Genomic DNA, 22989 nt, shown 5'->3' with positions numbered 1-22989 from the left:
AAGCCAAAATGTTGCAACATAAAAACTGAACCTCAAAGTAGCATCATAAAAAAGCAAAGAAAAATTAAACTAGTTTGATGAAATTCATATTGCCCACCTCCTTCCATGCCAAAGTTTTAAACAAAGATGCTGTGTGATCTATTGGTGCTCAGAACATGAGTCGGGGATGACTCTCAGGTACTACCACATCAAATTGTATCTTAACATGAATACATTAATTTAGGATGTGTTAAGACGTTAGTCTAAAAGCACCAGCTCCTCTAGTTTTTGTGTTTAGATCTTTATTTTTAGTCACATTTGATTGTTTCACCTTTGAATTTTGAATAGAAGTCCTTTTTTTCTGGAAATAAGCTAAATCATTTTGCTACAATATCTAGCAATAAATGAGTAAAATGGTTTCTACTAGGGATGCACAATACTGGATTTTTGGCCGATATCCGATATATCAATATGTTAAAACCTATTTGGCCAATAACCAATATTGATATTTTTTCTCTAGACCTACTTACAGAGACTACACAGCTTTCTCTGCTGTGAAATTAAAATACTACATTATTCTTCATGGTCTTTGTCAGTTTGGCCTGCTACCAAATACAGATGTCAAAAAGAAGTTGAAAATGATGTAACACTTGCATGCACGTTCTCCTTTGGGATTCTCCACTTTCCTAGCGTGCCATCAAAAGCATTTGCAATGGTAGCTGCAGTGTGGCATCCTCTTCACTCTTGTGCATGATGAAAAGGCACATGATGGCACTCGTGCCTTTTTAAGTTCAAAGTTTTTGTCTATTCATTGTGCCGGGAGACTAATCATGCTAACGTCACATGATAATCATGTGACGTAATAACGTGCTGGTGCTGCAGACATCCTTGTCACTGGGTTGTCTTACAAAAACAGCACCTTTTATGTCGGTGAGTTATTTTGATGGAATGGCCGATGTCCGATATTTAACTTTATCACGAATATCGGCCAATACCGATACCATGCCGATAATATTGTGTATCCCTAATTTCTACTTATTCTAAATACTTAACGCTTCATTTGATGCCTCTGATCTTTGAATGCATCTTGTCTGTTATGTGTAGATGAGTTGGAGATGTCTGGCTCAATAATCTACACAGTTGAGCTGAAGAGGTATAACGGACCTCTGGGCATCACTATTTCTGGCACAGAGGAACCTTTTGACCCCATCGTCATTTCTGGTCTTACCAAGAAGGGTCTTGCTGAGAGGTGAGTGAAGAACAGGACAAGGTGACACATCGATATGAACACAGATTTTATTGATTTATTAGCCTTTACCAAATAATTTAGGAGCTCTTTGCAACTTTTTTTTTTAATAACGAATGGTAAACAATGGCTGTCTCATCTCCCTTCTGTAACAAGCAGTCTTTGTTTCTCTGTCAGTCCACGATCCCTGGCAGCCTGACATGTTTTTCCTGATGGTATGGTCTGGTATAGTCTGGTTTCTTTGTATTCCATGCAGGACTGGGGCCATCCATATAGGGGACAGAGTCCTGGCCATCAACGGAGTCAGCCTTAAAGGAAAGCCGCTGAGTGAGGCTATCCATCTGCTGCAGATGGCCGGAGAGTCCGTCACGCTCAAGATCAAGAAACAGTCCGATAGTATATATACATTCACCTTTTTAAAATCCTTTTGCTTTAATCTCAGTGGGAAGTTGTTTCTTAATTAAGTTGATGTGTGAAACAAAAAAAAAGTAAATGTTAGTTTTCTGCTGTGTTTGTTCAGAGTCAGAGTGCCGCCGGCCTCCCGACAGAGAAGCTGGGTTTTTAAGCGATCCAGAGGACGAACTGACGGAATCTCATAAAACCAATAAACACTCAGTCTACTCAGCCACTGTACCCAGTATAGACTCTGCCATGAGCTCTTGGGACAGCTCAGGGTTCGATGCAGGCTACATCGCCCAAGGTGACGCCCAACTCTTCACTTTCTGTCTAAGGTTCACACTTACTCTCATTTAGCCTGAAAGATTTTACATTTAGGATCCACTTCTGTCCCTTTTCCCACTAAACAAGTTCGCCAGAGTCACAAAACATAAACCTTGAAATAACGTTAACTCATTAAGTGTTATATAAAACCTACAAATTTTTAAAAATTGTTGTTTGAAATAAAATGACTTTATTACGGATAATTCTTGATCAAATTCAAACAGTGATCAAAGTGAGATACTTTCATTCTAATAAATTATTCATGTAAACCTGAACATAGGCCGGTTTGTTGATGTGTAATTGTGACTTACCGTATTTTTCGCCCTATAAGTCACATTTTTTGCATAATTTACATGCCCTGTGACTTATACACTGAAGCGACATATTTATGGATTTTTTCCCCATATTTATAAACCAATTTTGGGCTGAGATATGACCGTTTTCATTCATTCTGACTGAAAATATTGATCATTACCATTTTCAGCCGCTAGATGGCACTCGAGTAATATAGCATGCCGTTGTGTCATGTAATAGCTAAAAGTGGCTATTAATGACACAGTCGGCTTGCCATACACTGACACCTTCGTCCAGCTCGCCTGAAGCAACCATCAAATCAGCTTCATTTTGCTGCGCTGCTCCTGTGAGACCAAAGCATTTATTAAATAAAGATAAACTGAGACACACCTTTGCTATAATTTTGAGCAAACAAATAATTGTTTTAGGTGCTTATCTTGTTAAATTTTGAAGAAATGCGCAGCCTTCCTCCTTCCTGATTTCCTCCCTCTACGCACCGAGCACCGAGGCAGCAAATACTTTTGAAATACAGCTTATTTGACCATTAAAGTCATTTTAATTAGGAAAAGCTATACTGAGACACAACTTTACTATAATTTTGAGCAAACAAATAATTGTTTTTAGGTGGTTATCTTGTTAAATCTCGAAGAAATGCACAACGAGTCCTCCCGTGCACGCTCCCGCAGTCACGAATCGGTTTTTGAACTGTAGCTAATTTGCCCAATGAAGTGCATTTATTAAGGAAAAGTTAAACTGAGACATGCCTTTGCTATAATTTTGAGCAAACAAATAATTGTTTTTAAATGTTAATCTTGTTAAATTCTTGTTAAAGTCCTCCCGTGCATGCTCCTGCGGCCGCCATTTGGCAGCCAATCGATTTTTGGCACAACACTCGCCCACATTTTCGGGTTGTCAGTGGTGACGCCTAACAAACACAATGTGTCAGCAGTGATGCATAATAGATGCGACATATATGGCAAAGCGACATATTTATGGATTTTTCCACTTTATTAGACATATTTGGACTGATGCGACTTATAAGGCAGTGTGGCATGTATGGCGGAAAATACGGTACTAATCTTTTTTTAATCAAGGCGTAGATCTTTAATATTTTAAATACAGCCTTTTCTTATTATTGCTTGCTGGAATGACTTGCACGTTTGTACAGCTTTTTTAATGGGTAGCTCGATTTACTGTTATACAGGAAAACTGCAAAGTTTTTCCTCTTCTAAAAATAGGAATGATCTGTTATAATTTGGTCCAGTCTACAAAAAGCAGCTGCAGAGGGACCAGAGAACCAGATGTTGCAAACTTCTGGTCTAATGAGATAAATGAGATTTATTTAATTGTTTTTAGGAACCTATCTGCCTAAAAGTTCTGATTTGCTGCTAAATCCACCTGAGTGGAGGCGTCCGAAACACAAGAGTCACATCACGTCTGGCTCTGCAGGTCTGGCCCATCAAACGGCGCTCTATGATGGGAGGTTCACTGAGGACGAGTGGGACAAGATACCTGGGTAAGTGTCAAGGCCTGGAGTTAATTTCCAAAAGGATTTAAAAATAAACTTAGCATTGAATTTCATAAAAATGTTTATTCACAATTCCTTCCACAATCTGCAGAAACAAACATTTGCTAAATTGTAATATGTGTGGAAAAGATTGTGATTTTCTGCCCTTTAGTTTAACCATGCTAAGGTTATTTTTTATGTTAATCTATTAGAAGCTTTAAAAATGTAATTTCATAGTTCTTTGTGGCTGGTATCAGTTATTCATAGTTCTTGTAATCATGAAAAATGGAGTATGAATAATTGAGGATGAGTGTGGTGCAGATGGATAGAAAGGCTTTATCATTTAAAATAATGTAATTATTCAGTTTTTACATAAAGTGTGTTTAGTTTAGCAACACAGGCACAAATGTAATTAGATCTTGTGGAACAGTTTATTTTATCCACAGTTCAGGTTACAACTCACAGGTGGAAAGTTGTTCCCTCTGGTTGTGGTTCATCAGTTTATATTTTGCAGCAATGTTTTTATTTTTATGGGCTTAATATTAAAGTTTTGTTGCAACACCTCCCCGTGAGTTTTGAACTTTTCCACTGTGTGTGTGTCGATGTAGATTTAAGTTAAAGTCTTCATTTCTTTCTTTGTTTGAGTCGCACAGTTCTGGTCAGATCACACTGAAAACTGAAATGCACAATCTTGAACTTCTCAAGATATTTGTGTAAATATCATTTTAATTGTTATCAAAGTACTGAGGAACATAAACATGGGTCTAAATTGCATGATGGAAATATTTATTTGTCCTGATTGGAACTGATATCTGGTCCTCAAAGGAAGAAAAAGCTGAACTGAAAGAAAAAAAAAATAGTGAAAAAGCAAGAAAATAATCTGTGGAGCTCTGAGATCACACAGTACAAGAAGTATTGAATGTATTGAACATAATGAGGTGAAAATATTTTACAAATAGGGTTTTTCAGTGACACGAAATTATATTTATTTATTAACCTTTGTTTAACCAGGCAAATCCCACTGATATCATGGATATCCATTGGGAGGTCTGGGCAGCCCAAACATGCCTGTTTTTGTATTGAAATAAAAATTAATAAAATTGTTTTATTAAAGGTCTGCAGTGACTTGAAGTGTACAATCAGCCAAACACACAATTTAAATAAAATACAGAGTTTTTTAATTCTAGCAAGCAGTGACCCAAACTAAGGTCTGAAAACTGTTGATGCTACAGACCTCCACCAGTGGGGATTTTAGCCTCGTTCTGGGGGTGCTCAAGCACCCCTAAATTTTAACTTAGCACCCCTGAAAAATAAAGACACAATCATTAGGATTTTGTAAAGAAACTCAGTTCTCAAACTTTAGATTCACCAAAAATATTGAATAAATTTGGAATAAATATGGAATAAATAATGACCCCTTAAACAGTAAGCAAAATCTTTTTTTTTTTTTTGCAATAGTTGGATCCATGATGCCACCTGTCAATCATTCCAGTAGGCTCATCAGCAACTGACCAATCGGCGACCTTAATTTGTACCGAACCCTACCCACCCCTCTATTCACACAAGGAGAGCTGTTGGTCAGGCTACTTCTTGTTGCTCTCTAAAATAGGTATTGAATCAAGTGTTTACTTTTGCAGGTAAACGTAGATGTTAAACAAACTGTTAAAATACACCAGACCACAGGAAATGTCTACTATATTCAAAATTTTCTGGGGGAGGACCCCTAGACCCCACCACCAGTGTGTCCCCCACCACATAAATGATTCTGATGACAATAGCCATTGCACTGATCACTAGCCATTGTCAGCACTGGGGGCTAAGCACCCATAAAGGGCATATTCTAGAATCTCCCCTGACCTCCACAAACCTGAAAGCTTGATTAGCTGTAAGGTAGAAACAGACCAACACAAGCCTCAGGTTGTCTACACACACAGGCTGCTGCTGCCTTGACATCCTGAAGTGTGCCAGTAATTGTCCTTAATGCATTGTTTCAGTGGTTCTGACCAGAGCTCGTCCCATGTTGAAGTCACTTTTTTCTTGTTTTATAAAAACTATCATGTGAAGTTTTTTTGTTCTGGGCTTTTCCAAACTGCCTTTTTTTTCTTCTTTCTCAGGTATTCGTTCTCTCATCTGCTTTACTAACGTCTCGCAAGTTCTTTGGTGTTTCACGTAGATGCATTTTGTTCCTGTCACCCCTTATCAAAAAGAAAAACATCTCCCTCAATGACTCAAGGATACATCCACCTTATGTCTTCCCTCACGCTTGACTTTCCTGAACTTTTGTGTTGTTCGCTTTTAAATGTCCTTTTTTTTTACGTTGGACTTTTTGTAAATTTTCAAGGCTTCATTTAACCTAGTGGACTCCCCATCGACTGTTGCAATTTTACTCAATTGCGCTCTTGAGGAATTCCTGTTTTAAAAAGGGCCTCTTCAGTTTTGGTGCCCAAAAACTCCCCATCCCGTGCTGCTCTTGTAGGCAGCATCCACCTCCAGCCTTGAAGGGTTGCTCTCATGTTCTGGTTCCTGCGTTGTCGTAGATTCGTCAGCCTCCCTCGTTGCCACGGGACCTTGAACAAGGATGACAGCTTCTGGTCCCAGGCTCTGCAGGACCTCGAGACCTGTGGCCAGTCAGAGATTCTCAGAGAGTTGGAGGTAGGTAGCAGGAGGAGCTTCTGTCCATCTACTTTGCCCTTTTGTATCCTCAGACTAAATGAACATGCCCGATGAAGCATTATGAAAATCATCAGTCTAATCTGTTATTAAACCTGACAAGACAAGCCAGGCACCTGCTGCTAAACTGACAAAGGAAGGATTTTACACAGTGCCTTGGACTCTAATCTAAGTTTGCTGCATAAGAGATTATACAGGGGATTGAAAACGCATTCACCCTCCATACATTCTCTGTTTGGTTGCTTTACAACCTGGATTGTAAAATTTCAATTCAGATTATTTATACAGCGCCAAATCACAACAGAAGTTGTATCAGGGCACTGAACAGAAACATTCATGTACAAGCTAATTAGTAAAGTTCTCTAAGGAAGGAAGCCAGCAGATTCGATGAATCTTCACTTTGTTGCAGTCTCCCATCCTGAACAAGCACAAAGGCAACAGTGGAAAGGAAAAAACTCCCTTTTAGCAGGAAGAAACCTCCAGCAGAACCAGGCTCAGGATAAGTGGCCATCTGCTTCAACCGGCTGGGTTTGAGAGGACAGGAAGGAGAAACAAACAAACACAGAATGGCAGGTCCAGATGTAGGTGCAGGTGTACCCCCTATTGGAAGAAAGACAAAAACACACATCAAGGATAGAAAAAAAGACAAATAAAAAAAGAAGTAGAAATACAAAATAGGTAGAGTAAGTAAAGACAGCAGCTGATTGAAGAAATTTGGTCATTTTGTCCTCCAGCAGTCCAAGTCTATAGCAGCATAACTAAGGGATAAATCAGGAAACCCAAGCCAACCCTAAGATTTATCCAAAAGTAAAGAGTAGTTTTAAAACTGGACAATGTGTCAGCCACACGGACAGAAACTGGAAGTTGGTTCCACAAGAGAGGAGTCTGATAACAGGAAGATCTTCCTCTCATTCTGCTTTTGAAAACTAGGAACCACAAGTAAACCTGCAGTTTGAGAGCAAAGTTTTCTGTTAGAAAAATATGGAACAAAATGAGCTTTAGGGGTCTATATCTTTTAATTTATGCAACATATACCACTTTGAAGCTGCAAAATACTGTTTTGTTGTGAAACAAGCAAGAAATGAGGATAAAGACAAGTACCATCAACTCCCTCAACACCCACAATTTAAAAACTGTGCAGTAGAGACACCTTTTGTAACAATTACAGCAGCAGGACTTTTCAGGTACATCTCTAAAGTTTTGGTACATCTAGTCACTGCAATTTTAGCCCATTCTCAACAAATAAATTCAAGTTTAAGTTGGATGGGTTGGATGGTTGCTTGTGTACAACCATATTTAAATCATTTTACATGATCTTGACTGGACTGATTAATTTAAATAGACCATTACAGGACAATTTGCAGAGTGTTGCTTCAGCTGTGTTTAGGACCAGTGTCCTGCTGGAAAATAAACCTCCATCTCAGCCTCATATCTCTGAAGTTTCCTTGAAGAATTTCTCCTTATTCTCCATTTAAGTTTTCTCTAAATGACCAGTTCCAGTCCCTGCTAATAAAAAAATAGAAAAATTTGCATGATGCTGCCACCACCATGGTGTTCTCAGCATAACAAGAAGTGGTAATTTGCTTCAGACATGGGGATGTCCTTAATGGTCTAAACATTCAATTTGAGTTTCTTCTGACCACAACTTCTTACACACATGAGGAGTTTCCAAGATGCTTTTTGGCTTATTCTAACAATCTGTCTTATTGGTTTCTTTAAGCATTTACTTTTTCCTGGCCACATCTCCATGAAGCCCAGCTCTGTTCTCTATGGACAGATGCTCCCATCTCTGCAGACAAGCTGCCCAGCTCCATCAGGTTGTCTTTGTCCTCCTGGGTGCTTCTCTGATTCATGCACTTCCTTGTCTCATTTGGTGGACGAGCCTCTCTTGGCCCCCTCTCTCTCGTGGTTGTGTAATCTTTTCATTTCCTAATAATGGATTAAATGTTCCATGGGATGTTCAGGGTTTAGTGTTTTATATTTTTATTGCCCAACCCTCATCTGCAATTGTCCACAACTCTGCCTCTGACTTGTGTGGAGAACTCTTTTTATCTTCATCACTGCTTAAAGGTGTATATCATCTGACAGGTGGGTCTTATCTAACAAATTACTTAGTTTCTAAAGATAGTAGTTAGGGCTTCAAAACAAGGTGGGTGATTACATTGTCACACCTCTTTTCTTCCATTAAATATTTTAAAGTGTTGTTGTCCTTTATCTTTATTAATCTGAAGTACTTTGTGGAGGTCTCTCACCTACAAACTCCATTTAAGCTCCAGGTTGTGAAGCATTAACACAAATGAATACTAAGGGGGTGAATACTTTTTCAACCTTCTTCATGTGCCTTTTCCAAATGTACTTCGGTATTTCTGTTTTAATTCATAAAGTTCAAATAATCCCTGTTGCTTCTTTTGTTTGTTTTTCTCAGGCATCTATGACAGGAAGTACTGTCAGTCTGTACCTTGATGAGTCCAAGACCACTGAAGATTCAATGTTTCACTCTGAAATAAGTCCCATAAAGAAAGAGAAAAGCCACAGTGAAGCCAAAACCAAAAGCTTGAACTTGTCATCTGGAGCCAGAGATGGATCGTCCAGGACCAAAGAGGACCCCTCTGATATATTGTCCCCCTCTGGTTTAGCACTGCACAAGGTGAACTATAAAATACATTTTCTATTCATTAGAAATGATTTTCTGAAAGCGTTTTAACTTGACACAGCTTTCTCACATCATAACAAATCTGTTTCTTGTTTGGTTCTGGTTAAATCTGATGGATTTCCTACACGGAACATCCAAATCCAAAAGGGAAAACATAAGAAATGAGATTGAGGCTTGTGGGTTTAGCTGGATGAAAGCACAGTAAAGACATTGATTCAGGGCCAAGCTGGGTTTATTCTTTAGCCCCGTTTCCAGCTTGGTAATCACATGAAACTCCCTGTATTCTAAAAAAGTTTCCAGTAAAATACTTTTTCCAGTTTATTGGAGTGGTCTTTACCACATCTTTTATTTTTCTGTATACTGTATATATTGGCCAACAATTTAACATGTTTCTAGAAAGAGTGGCTGAACTGGTTTTACTTTCTCAACTAACTATAATTTAAGCTGATAAAACTACTTGGAAATTTATTGCTTTTTCCACGTGTCTGATTTATGCAGCAATAATTTCATCCTTTTTTTTCTCAGGTCTCTATAAGGAAGGACTTTGAGAGCAACAGCTTTGGCTTCAGTGTGTCAGACAGACTCTTAGAAAAAGGAGTTTATGTGAACATGATCAGACCTGACGGTCCAGCTGACCGTGCTGGTCTAAAACCTTTCGACCGCATTCTTCAGGTACGATTTGTCTCTTTACTAAAGTCTTAAAAGTTTAAGGCCAACATGTTAAAAATTTATTAGTTGCTAAATCATAGTTTTTTACCAGTACAAATGATTTTTGTAAAAATCAACTACTGGTAGTTTTCACTTCAAGATTGTAAAGCTATAAACAAATTCCAGCAAAACATTTTAGGACAATAAAATTATTTAAAGTGTTTTGTTTATATGTTTTTTCCAACTGGGTTTGGTCTAGTTTTAGTACTTTAATAAAGAAGTGTTAATATTTAATGCAGAAAAGATATTTAATATATCAAATGAATTATTCCACAATTATTATGCCATTAATGTATTTTAAATTGCTTTATATATATATATATATATATATATATATATATATATATATACTTAAATATTTAAGTAAAGAATTGAGTTTTTTGTGTCTAACGTTTATCTGAAGGAGTCATTTTTATTTTGTTGTGATTCACCTCTTTAAATAACAGATGAGTAGTATTTAACATTTAATTAAACAGTTACACAAGGACAAACAAACTCAAACTTTAACTAAAATTACAAACCGTTTTTTTTTTTCAATAAAGTAAAACTTTTAAAGCTGTTATATTGCTTGCTTTAAAAATGTATCTAATAAAGTGGAAGTTTAGAGCGTTGGTAACTTAATAAAATCAGCAGGCCTGGTGTGTGAGGTAAAGCAGAAGTACACTTTTGTATAAATATTCTCAGGTGCTTTAAAACTATAAACTAAGTCTCTCCAGGAGTTATTTGTTGTAATATTTTGCTTTTAATCCTCCTGTTGGGTTCATTTCTCACTAAATACCTTTGTTCCTGGTCAAAGATAATTGCTGCAATACAGTATATCTGGTTTAAAATCCACCATAATACATGTATTATCACCTGATGCTATGATAAGCTTTTTATCAGTTAGTTTTCTTATGAACTGTTTGGTTCTGTTGGGTTTTTATGACCTGTAGGTCTTACTGATCTGAGCTCATGCAGCTTGTTTTTGTGGAAAACTAATTACCATATTTTTCAGACTATAAGTCGCACTTAAAATCCTTTCATTTTCTCAAAAATCAACAGTGAGTCTTAAAATCCGGTACACCTTATGTATTAATTCTGGTTGTGCTTATTGACCTTGAACAGATTTTATATGTGGTACACGGCGTTCAAAAATCTGTCAAAATGTTTTAATTTAGCTTAATGTGCCTTATAGTCTGAAAAATACAGTAAATCATAAAATATTGTAATATTTGGACTACACCTGTGATGGACTTGCAACTTGTCCAGGGTGTACCTCGCCTCTCGCACAATGACGGCTGGATATGGGCACCAGTGACCCTCGTGACCCGGCAAGGGAGAAGTAGACAAAGATAACAAATGGATGGATTTGAACTACAACAAATTTACAGATAAAACATGTTGTTCTATTTATAACTACTTTGTCAGTGTCAATTAAAGACTTTTTAGCATTGCTCACAATTCAATTTTTGGCAGCAAAATGAAGACAGACACCAAAAGATTAGCCCCCCAATCTTCTGTCATCTCCAAAACTGACTGGGGTTTCCTGATTGAAACAGTGTTGGTTTGGGAAAAAGCTTCCTGTGGGAGTTGTTATGGAAGACAGAGGATGCGCATGCATGTTGGTGTCCACTTAAAAACACATGCGTCTGAGGTTGTGGTGAATTTGTTACATGATTCACCTGATGAAGTCAGTTTGTTATAAATGTATGTGAAACATTAAGTTTCAGCCGCTTTTGAGCAGAAACATGGAGGACGTAGCCCAGCGGAGTAAAACGGTAAATTTAAAGGAAAAAATTATAAACTTGTCTGTTCAGGTAAGTCTTGTGAACAAAACCATGGAATTTCATGTCAATCAGAATTTTAGAAAAAAAAAAACATTTCAAAGAAATACATTCTATGAAACAATTTTACCTAAAACACAATAGAAGAGCTGAATTAAGTAAAGAAACAAAACTATGAAACTCTGAGACCTGAAGTAAAACACTTCCTGTCTGGATCTGAAGGAGCATGGTAGCTGCAGTCTCCGTGCTTTAGTAAGCCCCAGGTGTGACTGTAAACCGCACTGACCGATGGTTGAAGAAGTGGTTGTGCTTTTTGCAGGTGAACCGAGTGAGAACGAGGGACTTGGACTGTTGTCTGACTGTGCCTCTCATTACGGAGGCCGGAGACTGCCTGGATCTGGTCATTAGCAGGAATCCGCTGGCAGCCGCAGACGTGGAGCTGCCCAGCGACTGTGACGAGCCTTCAAACTCACTGCTGTGCTTTGCCAACTACAGAACCAACAGCATCGCTCTGTGAACACAAAGGAGGACGTGAAACACCGCAGCACTGGGACCACACACACACACACGCACGGTTAAATTTGTCACATGGTCACTCTCAGGCCAAGAAAACATCCCTCACATCTAAAATTATAAACGTTTTTTTTGTCCATGTTGACACTTTTATTCACAAAGATGCAGTTTTCCAGAAAACTGTGACCTCATTCCCTTTTACTCAACCTCCAACACGGGAGCTTCTATAACAGGAGCTTCTGGTGGGGCCAAGATGTCAACATCCGTGTTCACATTCGCTTTTTATTAAGCTTCACGTTCTCGTTGTACTATTTTATTTTAGTTTTGCACACAAATGGCAATGCTTTGTGTTCATGTTAAACCACTCACACAGAGCTAAAGGATTCTAGGTTTAAGGGACGTTGCACTTCTTTGAGTCATTTTGGCCACAAGTTGGCTCACTGCCTTGATTTCCAGTCTCCCCCCAGCACTGCCTGCCCTATAGAGGGGACCGGGCCTCCAATTAAACAGAATGCTCTTTGAGACTCACAAGCTATCGACTATATTTTAAACCCTGTTGTATCTGAATAGCACAAATGCACATGAGGTCCTGCTAATCTTTTAAGTTTATATATGTGTCCTCATTGATATGAAGTTTCTGCATCGTTCCAGAGTTCTGTGTTCAGATATCAATATGTTTTTTTAATGTTTTTTTTTTTGGTCACATTTACAAAAAGTTGTTTTTCAGGTTTCCAGACAGTCATGCCACCAAATCACAAAATCAAAACTCTTTCACTCAGAAGTTACTGCATAAGCTGGTTTTTGCTCCTATGTTCACTGATATCTGCAGCAGAGGGTTTTCTGGGGATTTTTTTTAAACACCAAAGTCACTAAGTGTTTTTCTGGGAGGGTAAAATGTGACAATCTGGAAACATATGTTGTCTTTTGCATGTTGGCTGGCGTGAACATGTCTCCTGTTTGTTGCGTTGTCCCATTTGTAGCAGCCTCAGAAGGTAAATCATTGTTGGGACAGTGCCCTTCAGATTTGTCTTTGATTAAATGTCATAATGTATTAAAGGTCCATTTTAAGTTTTCTATTGATTGTGTTACGTTAATTTACTGTTGAATTCATTTTTATGTGCAGTTTTCATTCTGTTTTAGTGTACATGCATTCAGGATGTTTCTACATGCAAACTGATGTGGTCATGAGGTTTCTGTTATTACTTGTTTCATTTAGCCTTTATTTATCCAGGTAGTCTCACTGAGCTACGAGAACTCATTTTCAAGAGAGACCTGTTTTTAGGGAGCAGATGGGGGTTTAGGGCCTTGCTCAAGGGCCCAGAGTGGGGCGAATGAGGGTGAGGGCAGGTGTGGGTTCTTCACCTACCCCACCCACATTTTTGATGTGGTACCAGGGCTTGAACCGGCGATCTTCCGATCACATGCCCACCTTCTCTAACCTCTGCGCTACCACTCCCCCACAGTGTTTCAACATCCTCATGAAAATATCCGGTCAAAAAACTTGAAATGCATTAATTTTATTTAGCTATTTTTTGCTGTTTTATTCATTTTTATTGTCTTTTTAAAATGATAAAGGTAAAAAGACCATATTTTAGCTATTTGTGCAGTTTCGTTTGGCTGAGCATGTTGATTTTTACTCATGATGGACGCAGTAATAAACCAAAACCTTCAGTGGCTAATGCAATTTTACCCACCCGTATTAAAATGCCAGGTTTTTATTAAATAAAAATGTGAAACCCTGATAGGACATTTCTAGACTTTTTCTACTGTTGCTGTGATTTTGTTTCTGTACAATTCAACTGAAGAAAAATAAAACTGCTGTGGGGAAATTTATGAAAAGATAAGATAAAACTTTATTGATCCCGAGGAAATTGTTGTACCAGAGTTTCAGTACAAAGGAACATACACAATGATGCATTAAGCTGGTAGCATAAGTGCCATTAAATTTTGTTTTTCCTGCGAACATATCTGTCTTCAAAAAGTGACTGATCAGCCTGAAATAAACTTCATCTGTCCTAAGATTTGTCTGATATTTACCGGTACGTAGCTTCATTCTAGCCAAGATTAACAGAAAGCTCACAAAGCTTTGAAAGGACCTCAATGTTAAAAATAATTCTGTTCAGTTCAGTTTATTTATATAGCACCAAGTCACAACAGAAGTCATCTCAGGGCACTGAACAGAAACATTCATACATAAAAATAATAATTTAACATTATTTATCTGTGGAGCAGACTGCTTTGAGTTTAACTCCATCGCAGAACTCTCATTTTAAGCAAGCATGAAGGCGACAGTGGAAAGGAAAAACTCCCTCATGAAGAAGAAACCTTTAGCAGAACCATACCATACCATACCAATTTATTTATATAGCACTTAAAACAGCAACAAGGCCAACCAAAGTGCTGTACAAAAGAACACAAACATGCACAGCGAACAGGAAAACATAAAATAGAAATACAGATACAAATAGCAGCAGAAGCTAACTAAAATGGCCAACAGAGTAGAGAACAGACCGGACCAAAACAAATCACACCGTGTTAAAGGCAAGCAAATAGAAGTGGGTCTTCAAGCGAGACTTAAAGACTGAGAGTGTGGGAGCCTGCCGGACACTCAGTGGCAACTCATTCCACAGTCGTGGACCTGCAACAGAGAAAGCCCTGTCACCCCTGAGCTTACGACGGGTTTCTGGGACTGAGAGAAGCATCTGGTCTGCTGACCTCAGAGAGCGCGGTGGGACATATGGCTGCAGAAGATCAGTGAGATAGGATGGGGCGGAACTGTTCAGTGATTTAAAAACGTACATGAGAATTTTGAAATGGATCCGAAGGTGAATGGGTAGCCAGTGCAGGGAGGCCAAAACCGGCGTGATGTGCTCTCTATAGCCTGTACCAGTTAAAAATCGGGCTGCAGCATTTTCGACCAGTTGTAGACGAGCAATGGAGGACTGACTGATTCCAAACAGAAGTGAATTGCAGTAATCAAGCCTAGATGTTATGAAGGCGTGGATCACTGTCTCGAGGTTCTTTTTGTTGAGTATAGGCTTCAGCTTAGACAGCCGTCTCAGCTGAAAAAAACAGGATTTGACCATCATGTTTACGTGACTGTTGAGTTTTAAGGACGGGTCCATTATCACCCCCAGATTAGTCACCTTTTGTTTCTCTAGCGGGGCTAGAGAGAAAAGGTCAATGTCATGGTTCATGAGTGAGCCACTGGGATGGAACAGCATGACTTCAGACTTCTTCTCATTGAAGCTTAAGAAGTTTAAAGCCATCCAGTCCCGGATGTCAGCCAGGCAGTCAAGAAGAGGCTGAATAGAGCGTGTGCCTCTGTGCCTCAGGGGGAAGTAAATTTGGCAATCATCGGCATAGAAATGAAAGGGTATGTCGTGTTTGCGGAAGATAGCACCTAGTGGCAGCAGGTATAAAGAAAAGAGAAGGGGACCGAGGATGGACCCCTGCGGTACCCCCCACTGGAGTGCGGTCGATGCCGAACTAAAATCTTTGATATTGACACAGAAGGTTCTGTCAGAGAGGTAGGACCCAAACCATTTAAGGGCTGACCCTGTGATGCCCACCCACTGCTCCAGTCTAGAAATGAGGATATTGTGGTCGATGGTGTCAAAAGCAGATGTAAGGTCCAATAGGACAAGCAGCACAGAATCACTTGCGTCTGTGGATATGAAAATGTCATTAAAAACCTTCAGTAGAGCAGTTTCAGTGCTATGGAGAGATTTGAAGCCAGATTGGAATAACTCAAGGATAGCGTGATCCCCCAAAAACTGTTTCAACTGAGACTCCACAATTTTTTCCAGTAGTTTAGAGGTGAATGGGAGTCTGGAGACAGGCCGGAAGTTGGACATGACTGAGGGGTCAAGGTTAGGTTTTTTCAGGAGGGGCTGGACAGCAGCATGTTTAAAAGTCTTTGGCACCACACCTGAGGATAAACTGCTATTCAGAATAGTGAGGATAAAAGGACCCAGGGTAGGAAAAACTTCCTTTAGTAGTCGAGGGGGGACCACATCAAAGGGGGAACCAGATGGCTTCATGCTGCACATTACCTGCTCCAGAGAGGACAGAGAGATGGGCTCAAAGTGGTCAAACACAGCCACACACCGAGAAGGGATGGACAGATCATGAGCTGGTGGAGAAAACCAGGCTCAGGACAAGCGGCCATCTGCTTCAACTGGCTGGGTTTGAGAGGAACAGGAAGGAGGACTAGATACACAATGGCAGGTCAAGAATCACATGTTAAGATAGAAATAGTATCAAATGAAAACTACTCAGTTTTCACAATTCATTTAAGAAAATGACATCCTCCCCAACAGAATTTTGAATAAAGTACATGCCATTTCCTGCATTCTGGTGTATTTTACAAACATTGAAAACATTTTTCACTTCAAATACTCTGACTGCACGACAAACAGCTTCATGAGCTGAGATCATCGTCTGTTTCATCAGTTCGGTGAAAGTTCAGATAACTCCTGCAGTGATTCACACATCAGATTGTTCACAAAAGCACAGAAACTTATGCCTAGTGCAAAACGTTTAATTATCTTGTCTAGACATGGCAAATGCATGAACCAGTATTTCTGCATCGTTTTTTGATTAGATGTTTCTAATTTTAGCGATGTTACGCAATACGCAGGTGGAAGAAAGCAGTTCTAGTAATGTATTTAATGTGGGGGATAAAAGACATGTCCTGATCGAAAATAACACCAAGATTTTTAACATTAGAACTGGAGGACAGATTAATGTCATCCAAGGAGGGAGAAAGACTGAAAAAAATATTCCTAAGATGCTCAGGTCCAAAAGCTAAAACCTCAGTCTTGTCTATATTCAAAAGCAAAGAATTTAGGGTCATCCAGGTTTTTATGTCTTTAAGACATGCTTGTAGTTTAAGTAGCTGATTGGATTCACTGGGTTTCATGGACAAATATAACTGTGTATCATCAGCATAACAATGAAAATTTATCCTATGCTGTTTAATAACATTACCTAATGGAAGCATATATAAGGTAAAGAGTATTGGCCCAAGCACTGAACCCTGAGGAACTCCATGACTAACTTTGTTGTATGAAGAAGATTCATTATTTATATTTACAAATTGGAGTCTATCTGATAAATGTGATTCAAACCAATTTCAAGCCGTTTCTGTAATTTCAATATCATATTCAAGTCTCTGTAGTAGAATATTATCAACTGTATCAAATGCAGCACTGAGGTCTAACAGGACCAGTGTAGACACCTGTCTGTTGTCAGAGGCCATGAAAATATTAGTAACTTTCACCATTGCAGATTCAGTGCTATGGTGAGCTCTAAACTCTGACTGAAACTCTTCAAACAGATTATTTCTTGGCAGATGATCATGTAACGGACCAGCAACTATTTTCTCTAGAATTTTTTTTTTAGATGAAAGTTAGATTAGATATAGGTCTATAATTGGCTAGGATTCCTGAGTGAAGGTTATGTTTCTTAAGTAAAGGTTTAATTACAACAGTTGTATAGCTCTCTTGCATATAACCATTTATTAGAGACAAATTAGGCAGATCCAAGACGTGGTTATTAATTTAGGGAAATGTGTCTTTAAATAGCCTGGATGGGGTGGGATCTAGCAGACATGTGGGTGGTTTGGTTGAAGCCATTATTTTTGACAAATCAGAGAGATAAACAGGACAACAACCATCCAAACATGAATCAGGTTCTAGTGACATTTTTAAAGTTGTCTCATTTGACACAGAACCTGAGGCAATACTAGGAATGTTGGTTTGAATTATTTCCCTAACTGAAATAATTGTATTTATAAAGAATCTCATGAAGTCATCACTGCTTATCATTGTAGGGATACATGAATCAATAGAGATAGGATTTTTCATTAGACTAGCTATGGTACTGAAAAGGAACCTGGGGTCATTTTTATTCTCATCTATTAAAGATAAATAATATAAGTTCTAGCTTTACGGAGAGCTTTCTTGTATGTTAGCAGGATATCTCTCCAGGATAAGTAAAATCCCTCAACTTTAGTAGAGCACCATTTTCTTTCCAGCTTTCTAGATGTCTGTTTTAAAGTACTCCACTCATTTTGAGCTGTGGAAGAGTTGGTACTGTCTCAATGGGGTTTTGGTTGGGTAACAGAGAAGCAGCAGCGAGCTGTGGAAAACTACATCTCTGCTTCCTGGACTGATTTCTAGACTGGACCGTTAATTGTCAATAATCTGGATGTCCAACTGAATCAGCTAAGTTTTCAGAGAGAAGTGCTGCTCCACATAAGGTGGGATGGATTCCATGTCTCCACAGCAGACCAGGTTTTCTCCAAAATGCCCTCCAGTTGTCTACAAACCCTACATTGTTTTCAGAGCACCATCTGGACGCCCAGCGGTTAAAAGCCGACATACGGTTAAACATGTCATTGCTGGTCAGGTTGGGGAGGGGGCCGGAGAAAACTATGGCGTCAGACATGGTTTTTGTGAAGTTACACACTGAAGCAACATTAATTTTAGTGATCTCTGATAGCCGAGTGTCATTTTCGCCGACGTGAATAATGATTTTACTGTATTTCACTTTAGCTTTAGCCAGTAGCTTCAGGTGGGATTCAGTGTCGCCTGCTCTGGCCCCTGGAATGCATTTGACTGTGGTTTGAGTCACAGGTGCCACGTTTTGAACTATGGAGCTGCCAACAACGAGAGTGTGCTCCTCGGTGGGCGTCTCCCTAAGCACAGAAAACCGATTTGAAAGTTGAACGGGCCGGTGGTTGACCGAGGGCTTAGTTTTAGTATTATTTTTTCTTTGGATCATCACCCAGCGGGCCTGTGATTTAGGACAGCTAAGTGGAGTAAACTGATTTGAAAAGAATCAGAAAAAGATTACAGAAATTTTCCTCACTGTTAGATAATCAGTGGAATACAGTGAAGACATTCATGAAGAAAAGCTAAAAATGAACAGTGACACTACAGTAGACTGAACAGTTCTCTGAATTCGTGAAAAGATTAACTAAAGTCCTGCAGCAACACTTAAGGAGCTGCGGGAGATTTAGACAAGTCCTGTTTGTGTACTTCATGTGACAACAATCTGTTTATACATAAGGATTTTGGGGTCTTTTTTTAAGTAAAACTTCAAGGCCCAACTAAACCATTTTCCAAGAATACATGTCATAATTCTCAAAAGCTTGTTGGAAAATGTATTCTGGTCTGTTGAAACTGATTTTGACTTTTCGGTTTGGGAACAAGATTGTAAAGAAAAAATCAACCCTGCTGAAATGTGGTGGCAGCATCACAGTTTGGGATTTCTTTTCTCAAGGTTCAAGGATTCAAGGATTCAAGGTTCTTTATTTGTCATTCGCACCCCATGTGGTACATGTGATGGAACGAAATTATGTACACAGGGTCCCAGTTACATCCAACAATAAAAAGTAAAAGAAAAACAGTAATAAGATCTAAGATATGAACTAAGAAAAACATCAACTAAAAACACACTAAGCACTACTAGCATAAAAACATAACGTCGAACAGCAGCACGAACATGAGTCTGTGTGAGCAGATGAACACGAATGAACACATCAACATGAAACAGATCAGCAGCAACATGATGTGATTTTTCACAGTGATTGTCCTGGTTAGAGATTTCTGAATCTAACATCTTCAGGGTAGAAGCTGTTCCTCAGTCTAGTGGTTTTACACTTAATGCTCCTCAACCTCCTTCCTGAGGGGAGTGGGGCAAAAATGTGTGTGCTGGGTGAGTGGGGTCCTTCATGATGCAGGTGACCCTCTTCCTGCATCTGGAGGTGTAAATGTCTGTGATGGTGGGGAGACTGACTCCAACAGTTACCAAGTCAAGGTGTCACTTGCTGATCAACTCCTAGGAAAAATAAATAGTGTAAATAAATCAGAAGGTCCATCCCAGTGGAGTAAACTGATTTGAAAAGAATCAGAAAAAGATTACAGAAATTTTCCTCACTGTTAGATAATCAGTGGAATACAGTGAAGACATTCATGAAGAAAAGCTAAAAATGAGTCTGCATTTTTGTAGTGGATTGGACACAGCTGAAGCCACAGACCGCAAATGTCCAACATCCAACGTAAAATGAACTTTACCATGGTCGGTCTGTATACTGTGCTTAGAGACCAAAATACACTAGTTAGTACAATGTAATGGTCAATTTATTTTTAAGCATTTATTGAACAAATTCAAAATTTATCTGATGCTTATATTTGAATAAATGAACAACAAACTTTGTACAACAGTTGGCTTTGTATTAAAAACATTTTATAGAATTTATAAAACAGTATCAAAGCAAAACATGTTCAAGTATTAAGTAGTAAGTACAGAAGTATTAATTATTCAATAATTCGCTGGATACGCGAATGTAATAAACAAGAGACAGATTGTTACGGAAGCATTTAACATATTAATGACGCATGCCTAATGATATGTCATGTATGACTGGGCACTTTCAAGTGGTTATACTGAAATTTTCAAGCTTTTCTAGTGGGTATACTCTGTATGCCCACGTGTCACTTGTCTAAATAAAGGTTGATTGATTGATCACTTACACTACACCACTTCTCCATCCCATCCTATCACCTTTCGCTCTGCAGCATCTTGAGCAGAGAGGTCCAGACATTTCTTTCCACAGTCTCCTCTTCCGGCTCTCAGGGATTCCTAGGCCAGCTGAGAAATTCTTTCCATCAAGTCCTGGGTCTTCCCCAGGGTCTCCTCTCCTCTCAGTCAGACATACCCCAAGCACCTCCCTAGGGAGGGCATCTTTACCAGATGCTCAAACTACCTCAGTTGGCTCTTCTCTATTTGGAGAAGCAGCATCTCTACTCAGTCTATCTTGGATAATTGAATTCCTCACCTTATTTCTAAGAGAGTCCAGCTACCCTGCAGTGAAAATTCATTTGGACCACCTGTATCCATGATCTTGTTCTTCCTCTTCCCTACAACAGACCAGCACAGAGTCCAAAAAACTGCAGCAGCTGCACCGATCCATCTGCCAATCTCACGCTCCATTCTTCCCTCACTCATGAATGAATCCAGAGAGATTCGACCATCGATTGGACTCGCTTCTCCAGCACCGTAAATTAAAATGTGCCTAAACAAATTATTAGTTGTACATTTATACAACCAGCTTCTTGCATCCATTTTTTCAAAATAAATTTCCCTGCAAATATTTTTTTCAGTTGAATTGTAAGTCAAAGGAAAGACGAAAGAAGTTTTGAATCATTTTATCATGGTTTTATTGTTTTACATCACGTAAACCTGTCATGTTAACAAGTGTGTGTGTGGACTTTTCATAGCCTCTGTCGATAAGTGGAATTGTGCCATCCAGGCCCATTCTGCACAATGCTCAGACCAAAGTTCAGCTCAGCTGCTAATTTACAAGCCAAATAGTTTTAGTGTCATTACATCTTAGTTACTTATTGCCAATTTTTGTTCACATTTTGCACATAGATACATGGTGATGAGAATTATTTTTCTGACATATGGATGATGTTAAGAGCCTTGAGTGATCTTTGTCCAGTTGGGTTTTGCAGTTTCTGAGCATATTTCTGGTCTGTTTGCAATTTTTTTGTGTTTTTGAAATATTTGAACGGTCTGATTACATTTTACAGGAAAGACCTCTAATGTTAAAGTCTATTTGGTTAGTCAGTTTTGCTATTTGTCTTTCGTTGATAAATATTTAATCAATGGGAACTCAGAAACAGGTAGCCAAGCTGGACTTCAATCTCAGATTTGTGTAAGGGGGGCTGGTTGGTCCCTGCCCAAAGGGATTGTGCAATCAGTGCATTTTATGGACCTTGCTTGACATAATGGGTCAGAATAGTCTATAACAATATGTTTTCTCAGTTTAGATAATCCAAGAGCACATATTTTCTTGCAGACATTCTGTTCAACCAGCGAACTAGTTGTTTGGGTTCAGTAACATTGAAAAGTTGGACAAACTTTACTATCAATAAATTTCAGACGTTCAAACACCTGCCAAAGCCACAAAATGTTCAGATTATATAAATGAGTGCACATTTTTTAAATTTAAATGTCTTTAATAGGAAACAGAACTATTGATGCCACATATTACAGCCAAGAGGTCCCTCGTTTTACTTCCTGTTTCTTTACCATCTACACCAAAAAAATAAAAATAAAGTAAATATGAAAAGTGCTGCACAGAGATGACATATTTATTGTGAGTTAAATTTCCTAAACTAGGCAAACATATTTTTACAACTTTATGTATATTAAGCCATAAAAACTTGGTGAACTGCACTTGTTTGATTCTTTTTAAATTTTTTTTTTTTTTATCCATTGTCCATATTAAAGCCTTCAAGTTGATTTCTGCTCAATGTTTTGGGTCATATTCTTTTTGGTTTCCTGCTGGTTTCACTGTATACCTTTTATTTATTAAATAAGCCGTTTGATCCAATAACTCTGTAAGTATTCAGATGAGTCAGCTAATCGGTAAGCTTTTTTAGCAACATATGCACAAATGAAAATTAATCACGTTTTGTATTTTTTGATAAAATAACAAATTTAAGGAGATTGATGGTTGAAATACGCTGTTTTTACTGGATTTAAGAAAAAAGTTATGAGAATACAACACGAAACTCTTAAATTTAACATTAATTTAACCTTTCACTTCTAATAGAGTGTGACAAAACCAAAGCTTTGGTGGTTGTGTGAAGCGAGACGCCTGCTTGTAACCCATCACGCCTCAGAGAAAACAAGCAGCTGGCTCAACATTAAACAGATGAGAGCTAAAATAAAACATTTCAGAGGGCGACGACAGGTGTTGCAGTAATGCAGCTGGACATCCAAAGCAGGCATAACATCAAGAAGCAGAAACCCCCCCCACAAGAAATCTAAACTGAGTGTTTCATGACAGAAGTCATGGCTGGAAATGGACAGTTCCATAACTTGTACATTTTTACATGGCTCTTATTTAAGGAGA

The 22989-nt window shown here is 38.6% G+C and overlaps 1 protein-coding gene across 1 annotated transcript in view; it reads left to right on the top strand.

The window, feature by feature from the left end:
* Positions 1-12103, top strand: part of LOC119416872 (glutamate receptor-interacting protein 2-like) — a 50743-nt gene extending 38640 nt beyond the window's left edge. Inside the window, exons 19-26 of the mRNA XM_037684062.1 lie at positions 1084-1228; positions 1482-1621; positions 1746-1925; positions 3596-3755; positions 6284-6398; positions 8842-9063; positions 9595-9741; positions 11860-12103. Of these exons, the coding sequence (XP_037539990.1) occupies positions 1084-1228; positions 1482-1621; positions 1746-1925; positions 3596-3755; positions 6284-6398; positions 8842-9063; positions 9595-9741; positions 11860-12057 (1307 nt within the window). The 3' untranslated portion in view covers positions 12058-12103. The remainder of the gene's footprint in view (positions 1-1083; positions 1229-1481; positions 1622-1745; positions 1926-3595; positions 3756-6283; positions 6399-8841; positions 9064-9594; positions 9742-11859) is intronic.
* Positions 12104-22989: the final 10886 nt, after the last annotated feature.

This window comes from Nematolebias whitei, chromosome 11 (assembly GCF_014905685.2).
Source record: "Nematolebias whitei isolate Nwh7 chromosome 11, NemWhi1, whole genome shotgun sequence".
Classification (NCBI taxonomy): domain Eukaryota; kingdom Metazoa; phylum Chordata; class Actinopteri; order Cyprinodontiformes; family Rivulidae; genus Nematolebias; species Nematolebias whitei.
Note: the sequence above shows the minus strand (reverse complement) of the source record. Positions and strands in the feature narration are given on the sequence as shown.